This window comes from Galeopterus variegatus, unplaced genomic scaffold (genome assembly GCF_000696425.1).
Source record: "Galeopterus variegatus unplaced genomic scaffold, G_variegatus-3.0.2 Scaffold223, whole genome shotgun sequence".
In the NCBI taxonomy this organism is placed as follows: domain Eukaryota; kingdom Metazoa; phylum Chordata; class Mammalia; order Dermoptera; family Cynocephalidae; genus Galeopterus; species Galeopterus variegatus.
The window spans coordinates 781,697-792,128 of NW_007726334.1; the positions used below are offsets into that span (position 1 = coordinate 781,697).

At 35.7% G+C, this 10,432-nt stretch overlaps 1 protein-coding gene across 1 annotated transcript in view; it reads left to right on the forward strand.

Moving 5' to 3' along the window:
- DGKI (diacylglycerol kinase, iota) overlaps window positions 1–10,432 on the forward strand; it is a gene marked incomplete at its 3' end in the record, with an annotated part of 182,455 nt that overhangs the window by 144,394 nt on the left and 27,629 nt on the right. The window contains exon 19 of the mRNA XM_008566126.1: window positions 6,275–6,474. Within this exon, the coding sequence (XP_008564348.1) occupies window positions 6,275–6,474 (200 nt within the window). The remainder of the gene's footprint in view (window positions 1–6,274; window positions 6,475–10,432) is intronic.

Below are 10,432 nucleotides of genomic sequence, written 5' to 3' on the forward strand. Positions count from 1 at the left end.
GGACGCAGTTAAAGCTTTTTAAGCTGTTGATAAAGAGGTTGAGGGAGATGGGGTGAGACAGGATCAGATTTGTGCTTTAGAAGTGATCTGATGTAGAAGGCAACCAGAATCTCTCCTGCTGGAGGCAGATAGACAGGGCTGCACGTTGGTACCAGAGTCCAGGTGAAGAAATGAGGACACCTGGAAGAGAGAAGGTAGCGATAAAGAAGCAAGGGGCTGGTGAATTCAAGAGGCTTATTTGAACATAGTGACTAATTGTGAAAGGTAAAGGAGGAGGGGTGTAAATGAATCCCAGAAGGTGAGCACAGGCAACTAGATAAAGGAGGAATGCATTAAATGATGTAGAAAATGTAAAAGAAAGAGAATATTGTAGAAGCAATGAACTCTTTTATATATTTTAAATTTGAAAACCCTGTAAGACATCTAAGTAAATATAGAAATGGGCAATTTGAAATATATGTTTAGAGCTCAGAGGATCTTTCTAGGTTGGAGATATTTTTTTGGGTGGGTATTAAATTCTCCTCTCCCATTCTATTATTAGTAGGAAAAAGAAGAAAATAACAGTAGTGGGAAGTTGGCAAAGAAGAACTGGAATACAAAATTATGTCAATTATTATTTTCTTTTTGCATTTGAAATATATGTTTAGAGCTCAGAGGATCTTTCTAGGTTGGAGATATTTTTTTGGGTGGGTGTTAAATTCTCCTCTCCCATTCTATTATTAGTAGGAAAAAGAAGAAAATAACAGTAGAGGGAAGTTGGCAAAGAAGAACTGGAATACAAAATTATGTCAATTATTATTTTCTTTTTGCATGATATGAATAATGTAATACATGCACAATAGCTAGCATCAAATGTGTGATTGAATCTCAGATTCTAGTGACTCTAGATTACTTCCAAGATAGAAATCCTATCTCAGAAAAGTAGAGTTAAATGTTGTTTAAGCTGTATAGTCTTGAATAACTTATGCTCTGTAAATAATACTGCATACGCGTATATTCCTCTATTTTCATCCACATATTACCTTATTACTCATATAGCAGTACAGTATTGTATTTTTTTTCATTCAGGATGAAAAAAATCCTTCAGTTTTGCATTTCTTGAAAGTATTATATTGATATATTTCTAAAAGTGTAAGTTATTTGAAAACTCAAACATCTGTTTAAGATGATTGTATAAACAGAAGAGTATAGTTATTTGAGTATATGTGTGTATATTTTCATGTATTTAAAAAGATGCTATATAATTAAAAAACATAACTAGTAGGTCAAGCCTTTTGGAAACAAATTATTTTTCTTAGAAATTGACGTGCCCGAAGTAATTAAAGGCTATATATAAGCTTTTAAGGTCATGGAATAAACTAATAAATATGTTTGTACATTCCTTATGATTTAAGTAAAATCCAAGAACAGAAGGTTCAGAGTAGCACTTTAAGAGAGAATTTAAGCTGAATTACTGGAATGGGAAAAAGATTGTTTCTTTTAGACTTTATCTTGTAATTGCAAATTTCAAAGCAGAAGTCTTCAACTTATTTTACTGTCTGAAATTCATTTGGACTTATTAAGAAGATTCTCCATTGGGTGCTGTGTATCCTGATTACCTTTTTGGATTCTACAGAGACCATAATCAGACATTGTCATTTGTATTTTTTTCTGCCATAATTTTCTACCATTGTAGTTGTGAAGGTCCTTTTATGTTGAGTCTGTTTCTAAGTAATTTAATACTTTTCAAGGTAGTTCAAAGTATTATTCAGATTGAGGAATCAGGAGCCTAATTTGCCATTTTTGTCTGAAACTCAAAGATTTCAGTCCCCTAGACTTTAAAGAAAGCTCATCCAGCTTTCTTTTTGTTAATTGAAATTAAAATGTGTACTTTTTTTATATTTGATTTAGTGAACAAAAGAGTATATTCAGTGAGAAAAGAGTTACGTGGGAGAAATTCCAAGGGTTGAAATTTTATATTTACCCTTTTATACTTTGTTATATCATATAATCTTTTTTTTAAGGACAAAGGTAATATTAAATGTTTGCTTACTTTGATAATAAACATAAGGGGCCGGCCCAGTGGCTCACTCGGGAGAGTGCGGTGCTGATAATAAACATAAGTATAAGAACTAAAGTAAAATATCAGATAAAACTATGACTTATAATAAATAACTATTTATGCAAACAGTCCCTGACTTAATGATGGTTTGATAATGATTTTTTGACATTATGATGGTATGAAAGTGACATGCATTCAGTAGAACCTGTACTTCAAATTTTGAATTTTGATCTTTTCTTGCGCTAGACATATGCTGTATGACTCTCTATTATTCCCGTTTATAATGTGTCTTTTTTCTCTGTTTTTAAGGTTTTCTCTTTATCTTTAGTTGTAAGCCTTTTTGTGGTTATATTATTTTCCTATTGCTGTTATAAACAAATTGCCACAAACAGTGGCTTAAGACAGCACAAGTTTATTATTTTACATCTATGGAGTTCAGAAATCGGAAATGATGGGCTTTGTTCCTTCTAGAGGTTCTGTGGGACAATTCGCTTCCTTGTCTTCCACCTTCTACAGGCTGTCCATATTCCTTGGCTTTTGGCCCCACATTTCTGCAACCTCCGTTTCTATTCTCCCATCATCTTCTCTGACTCTGATTTTCCTGCCTCCTTCTTTGCCTTCTAAGGGCCCTTGGGATTACATTGGGCCCACTCAGGAAATCTAGAATAATCTCCCAATCTCAACTTCTTACTTGACTGTCACCAGGAAGGGACCTTATGCCATGTGAAGTTTTCATAGTTTCTGGGAGTTAGAATGTAAAGCATCTTTTTGGTGGTTGTGGTGGTGAGCATTATTCTGCCTACCATAATGGTTTTCTTTGTATTTATCTTCTTTTAGGTTCACTGATCTGCTTGGACATAAAGGTTGATTTTTTTTTTTTTTTTTAATAAATTTGGGATATTTTTATCCACAGATTTTCTGTTCCATTCTCCCTTTCCTTTGCTTTGGGCATTCAATTACGTGTATTTTAGTTTGCTTATTTTTATCTAACAGACCATAGAATAAAATATCTCTCTTTTCAGATAGGTAATTTTTATTGATCTATTTTCTTTTTCATTTACACTTTTTTCTGCAGTGTCCAACTTGCTTTTAAGTTCACCAAGTGATAATTTTAATTTTTTATTCATTATGGATCACTTTTTCTTGCTTCTTTGCATGTCTCGTCCTATTGATTATATGTTGAGTAGATGATACATTGTAATGCAGTCTGGATTATGTTTGGTTGTGATCCAGCGTGTACTGATTAGCACATTCAGTTCTCCATTTCTTGTCTCATTAAATACAAAAAAGTAAGTCTAATATAGATGACAAATACTACTAGCCCCATGTAAAAAATAATCCATAGGATCTGTTTCTTCTAAGGTTTATACATATCTATTTAATCCCATTTCTCTAGCATATAATGTTGATCCTGTCACTATAGTAACTCTCTCAAGATATTACAGATTTTAGAGGAATGATTGTCTATATAACTAGTTTAAAGCATAGATGTGGACTTTTTTCCAAACTGCACCATTGAATCCCAGGCTAGATCTTCTTAATGGCTGTAAGACTTAACAGGCCCTATAAATTAGCTGATAACAGTGCCACTGCAAATTATTTAAGTAAAATTTCTCATCTTGGTGACTAGCATAGTTTCTCAAATACCACAAAAAAATGTGTGATAGCTTCATTGAGGATATTTAATACAGGAGACTAGTTACAGGATGTTAGAAGAGCTGAAAAGAGGGCAGTTCATAGATTAGCAGTCCATAAATCAGTAACTGCAGAAAGTCTCACCTCTAGGGTTAGAAGGACAAGGAGAAAAAATGTTATTAGTACCAAGGAGCCCAGGCTGCAAGACAGGCAGCCTAGACCAATCTGAAAGATAATAAGTAAACATGTCTTACATACATTTCAAAAGTACTTATACCATGGCTTGTTTCAAAAATAATTTAATGTGGCTGTGCTAACAGTAGAAACTTTTAACCTTAAAAGCTACTTACAGTAGTTTCTCTGTTGCCTGTGAAATGATCTTGGATTGCTTCTGAAATGCCAGGAGGGCTGGTGTTGAGAGTTATTTAACTCTACCTGTCTGTAGTATTCGTTACTGTTTTATTTGTAAGGCTGAGAAGGTGGCTTAAAAGTGTTCTCGAATACTGGATATACCTTCCAGTACCAAGGGTTGGAAGTTATATAAGCAATTTTTGGTTCTGTTAGACTCATAAGAATAAGTTCTTACCTTGCAGGTTCTACATTTTTATCTGTCATTAGGCCAAGTCAAGACTGGAAAAAAAGAGAGTAAAATAGGACTTTTTTCTAATGGATGAAAGGTGCAGTTTTGCCAGGTAAATGTTGGGCTGAAAAGTTCAAGGGAAATATGTTGGAAAAGTTTTAGAGATGAGACAGTGGCTTAAATTTATAGATTAAGCGAAATGGATAGTTTAAGTATAGCCAGGAAAATTGTCAGCTAAACAGTAGAGGGCTCAGGTAATAGCCCAAAGGAATTTTAGTAAATTCTTTTATTGTCCTACTAATTGGATAAAACCATGTGTAAAGCACACAGTAGAGTGCAACATTGAAGGTCTTCAATAATGGTAACTATTTTGCAGTTTCTGTTCTATTTTCTTTTCCTCCTTTCTGTCCCTTTGTTTTTCTTTTCTTTATTTTTGGTCACTTTCTATTGTTAAAATAAACACAAAAATAATTCAAAACATGAGATAAATACAGCTATCTGGCAACCAAATAAGTGGAAATTGACTTCATAAAAATCTCAATTAATAAGGTGTTTCCCCGCATTCATAGAAATGAGACGTGTGGCAACAAGCTAATAGTACATGTGTTTTTTTTTTTTTTGTAAGAGTAAATCTTTCAGATTTTGAGCTAGAATTAGTATTTTACTATTTTTTAAAGTTTACTTCATTGTAAATTAATTATGCTCAAAATGCATTATGATATAACCTTTTTGAAAAACTACTTGGCAATATCTACTGAAGTCAAATGTATGCCTAAACTTCGGACATAGCAATTCTGCTCATTTGTATGTACCCAAGAGAATGTGCATGTAGTAAAAGATATGTACAAGAAGTTTATATCAATAATCCCAAACTGAAAACAACCAAATGTTTACCTGAAGAATGAGTAAATATTATTTTCTATAATAATCAGTGAAACATAATGGTACATACTATATGTACATACTATATGATTTATTTTATATGAAGTTCAAGTTTAGGCAAAATGAATCTATGGTGATAGAAGTCAATAGTGGTCACCAATTGGTTGGTGGGAGGAGGGTAATAGATTTGGAAGGGGCACGTGGGAACCTTTTGGTTGTTATAAATTTTGCAAAGCTTGATCTGGATTGGAGATTCACATATGTGTATAAAAACATTCATGAAGCTGTATAATAAAATTTGTGTATTCTATGTATGTTATATATCAAAAGTGTATAATTTCATTATCCCTGAAAGAATAAGTGATACTAAATACATTTATTTTTACTAAGTCAGGGAAGTAATACTAATTTGTTGCTCTTAACAATAGATTTTTAACGTTGGCTTAAATCTCCATTCTGTGGCTACCACGGTGAACTGAGCTCTTACTATGTTCGATTTTAATCCTCAAAGCTGCTTTACTTTCCAGAATGTTTTTAATTGACTAGTCGATATTATTTTACATATCACTGATCTTATACAGGTTAGAAATAGCTTGAGGAGCTTTTAGGTAAAAAGGGAAAGCCTATTCACGTTTGAAAATTAACCAATGATGGGCTGCATATTTAAGAAATAGATAAACGCAATTTAGAAATTAGTAAACTGTACTTTATCTCTTTATATTATTTTTGTCCTATTTATATTTGTTATTAGAAATAGATAAGGCAAAGAAAAACCTTAGCATTAAATTAGATGATTAGATTTAGATCGAAAGTACATTCAAGTGAAAAGTGGTTATCAAGGGGAATTTATGGTAAAACTCATCAAAAGTCTAAATTAAATTAAACTTAATTAATTAATTATTTTTTTTGTTTTAACTTCTTAATATACATTGTAGTTGATTTTCATGACCCTTTAAACGTTTTTAATATTTAGCTTATTTGTACTGATGGTTTATCCAAGTTTTCTGTTATACTGATGGCTAACTAATTTTACTATGTTTCTCGAGGGCCCTTTGATCATACGCCAGGGGCTTGGTGTTTCTAGCTTTCTTAACCAAAACTGACTCCTTGCTCCCCTTTGACACGTGTATTTACAGGCTGCCCTGCAAGTCGGAGGCCATGGAGAAAGGCTGCATCAGTGTCGAGAAGTCATGCTTCTAACTTACAAATCCATCCCCATGCAAGTGGATGGGGAGCCCTGTCGGTTGGCACCAGCTATGATTCGGATCTCCTTGAGGAATCAGGCCAACATGGTACAGAAGAGCAAGAGGAGGACATCCATGCCTTTACTCAATGAGTGAGTCTGCTCCTTGCCTATCTTGCTTAACATGAAGACCTTGGAGAGGAGAATGCAGAGCATGCGCCTGGTCTGGGGACCTTACTCAGCAGTTCCTTGGTCCTTCTCATGGGAGCATACACGTTTTCTTCTCCACGTTTATGATACAGTTACCGCACCCTTCTTTAGAAATTATTACTGTATGTGAGATAGATGATTCTTCTTCACTGACCACTTGAGTATATATTTACTGGACTTTTCAGAAAATCATTGAGAGTGATTCTAGGGTTGTAAAATGTGTCCAGATAAGTATGTTCTTTTTTGCTTGGGTTTTGGGAGGCCTGTAGTTAGCCTGCTCTTTTACTCAGGTCACATGGAGAGTGTTGGTTTCTGCAGTCACAGGAGGTGGGCAGAGCTGGTTTGTGGCTCCCCTCTGTCCATATCACGTCCCTCTATGTTAGTCATTTGTCCTTTCCTGATGTTCCCATTTTGGGGTCCTGCATACTCCGGTGCTTCAACTCCGTTTTGTCTTTGTGGGAAGCATCCTGTTTTCCAGACTTAAACTGACCCACTATTTCTGCCCCTAAACATGTGGTATCATTCCTAGACTCTTTCCTTTCTTAGGAGTTTTGATAAATTGATTTGAGGGAAGGCAATGATTATACTTAGAATACATATTCATTTAATAGTGTACCTTACTCACAACTGGTGATTTAAATGTCTATTTGGAGTTGGAGAAGGGGAAGGAAAAAGAATGGGATTTTTTGGCATCTTTTTGAGTATCTTCTATATATCATGCCCAAATGTCTAAGGCCATTTCAGGGCTTAGCCTTGGGTCATTCTACGTCACAGTGAGGGACCCTCGAAGCTGCTCCTTCTGTTTGTAGCCTGTGACACATGGTTACCTGTTTGTACTGAGTGGCCAGCTTCCTTGCAGTGCCTGTAAAGCAAGGGTGTGCTTTGCCATGCATTTATTGAGTCAATGTGACAGTGTACAGACGTGCCTAGAATAACCAGTGACACACGCACAGCAGCTCACTGCCAACGCTTTACTTCACCTCTCTTCTGTGGTGGCATGTGCTGAAGAACAGCATTAGACAGTGCTCTCAAAAATGTCTCAGTGTTTGGAATCTGCTTCTAAGTTTAAAACTGGGGTGAGAGACCCACTCTATCTTCTTCTCCTCTCCCAGAGTCTGGACTTGTCTGGAACTTTTCCTAAATCACTTTCCGGAGGTGTTTTTCCATTATGTTTCTTGCTTTGTTTGTGTTCTGCAGATAGTGACACTCGGAGCTCAGTCCTGATGTTTTCGGTTCTCCCTGCTTTTTACCTCATGTTAGGTTGAATACACAATTGCTGAGTTTATAGGTTAAAGAAAAAAGTGGGATGTCAGCAGCTGTATATGGTTCATCAAATTCCCTCTAGAAATGTTAGAATTAAGCCATGAACCATTGGTTTGGCAGAAATCTGTGAACTAGTGAGTGAAAAGTTACCTCTGAAATTCTACTGTAGCCTGTGTTGTCGGGTCACTTGCTGATAGTTTGTTAAAAAATATAATAAAGCTAAATGTCTTTACTCTTTATAGGCAAAGAGCTCACAGTCTCATGCCTGGTACTTCTATTTTTAATGACCTTATCAAACATGAAATTGTTAGTTGTCGGGTCACTTGCTGATAGTTTGTTAAAAAATATAATAAAGCTAAATGTCTTTACTCTTTATAGGCAAAGAGCTCACAGTCTCATGCCTGGTACTTCTATTTTTAATGACCTTATCAAACATGAAATTGTTATCAGGTGTTTAGTTTCAAACAGCTCGTACCCTTGTGTTGAGAAAGAATTTGTGTTTGCTCAGTAACCATATCGTTAAGAATTCATTTGAGCCTTTATTCACATATAAAAACAACAAATATAAATAGATTTTTTCTTTTTGTACTCATGGTACATGTGACATATGATGTCATTTCTTGTACTTAGCTGTGCAGGTGTAGAAACAGCCTCGACTCAAAAATACAGTTACTTACTTCCTACCAGGGGTAGCAGGGCCTTTGTCAAAACAGCTATGTGAAATGGCAGTAACAGTTGCCTTCCAGTTTTCAAAAGAACATTTATAAAACTTAAAACCTAACAAAGATCTGTATTAGTATGAAAAATTTGCATTAATACTATTAGAAATTAATACAAAAAGGAAAAAAAAACCTCAAAAACCTAGCTACCACTGTAATACTTGCTCACTAATCCTTAATTTCTCTCACTCTGATCTTACTCACCCTTTGCTATTAGCTTGTTTTTTTCTATTTCACTAGGGATTCTAGTTATAAAATATAACTTCTTCCACTGGATTTCCAAGTAGAGTTTCAAGTTTAAGGTCAGCCTTGCCTTTAAGACCTTTCTGCAAGTTTTCTTTAACCTTCTGAGTCCTCCAAGCTTTTCTCTGCTTTGGCCATCATTGTGCAACATTCACTGTTCCCTCCAGGAGAGAAAGAGATACTTGGAAAAAAATTTTTTTTATTTCCTGCTTTCCTTTCTTTCTGCCTACCTGTTTTTCCTCTTCCTCCCTTCCTTCCTTCCTTTTTACTGTTCCGTCTGCTTCATTTGCCTGTCTTCTTTCTTAGTAGAGGAGAAAGAAAACCAGTTTAAAATGTCTTTAAAAACTTGTGTGTCTGTGTGTGCGTGCATGTTTCCAATAAGAAGAAGGTAGCTGCTCAGTTCATCCTAAGGAATTAGGCTCCTTTCACACAGCATGTTAACTGGGAATATTTGAGATATAAGTGCTGTGGCTCCCTAAACTGCCATTTTCTCACTTGAACGCCGGCATTCCTCATGGATCTATCCTTTCTCTGGGAGATTGCATCTCAGATCTGTGTCTTCAGCTCACACTTCCTTCTAAAAATTGAAGACTCGTACCGAAATATCTTTGTTGACATCTTTATTTTAATATCTCATAGCAATCTCCAGCTACATGCTAAACACTGGACTCATCAACTCTATTTCCTTTGCTTTTCCTCTGCACTGACCAGTGGGTCTGTTCCATTCACATTTGGCTAGCTACTGTGTTCTTGGAAATCTGCTTCGATTTATGTCCCAAATCATTAACTCTCACACTATCTGTCCTCTCTGCTAGTGAGATGGCTTTAGTGCAAAGGTTGTGCGTGTTACCTCTCAGCAGCATTGCTAAAACATGCTCATAATTCACTTCCTTGCTCCGTTCCTTCTGCCCTACACACAGTCTTTTTCCAATACACCAGTTAGAATGATCTTTCTAAAAAGGTAAAGCCTATCTTCCTTAGGTTTATGGACCTTTTTGATCGCTGCCTTCTTCATGCTCATGGTCCTGTGCTCCAGAGAGGACCGCTCTCCTGCAGCAGTGCCCGTCTCCTGCGTCAACATGGTTTTGCTCAGTTGCTCTTCTGAGGTGCCCTGCTCACGTCCTCCTCGTCTGCTGACTTGCTCACAGTTCACGACTCCACTGAAATGCTGCTTTCCCGAAGAATCCTTTTCTATCTTCTTCTAGTTGTTAGATGCACCTCTCGGTGCTGCTGTAGTGCTCTTGGTTACTTCCATCACAACGTCGATGAAAGATCGCGCACTTACTGGTTTACTTGTCTCTCTGCTCTGCGGGGAGGCCGTGGAGTTTTCCTCTTAGGATCCCCAGTGCCTGTCATAGTTCCTGAAACACAGTTACAGTGACTCCCGCGTGAGTCAGATTTATAATACTATCTCTGCTAAGTTTCTCAGAAATTAGGTCTAAAATAACATAAATCTAAAATCTTTGAACGTAAAAATGATATAAAACTTGTCTTAATCACATTTTATTATAAGTGGAAGATACATATTTAATAATTTCAAGGTATAGTTCACTTGGACAGGTGGAATTTCCATGACAAATAGTTAAATAGTAGATCTTTATGATACTCCTAAATCTTCATGTATGTAAAAAGGCAAAAATAATGTTTTCTAAAAAATTATTTCTTGACTTATAATC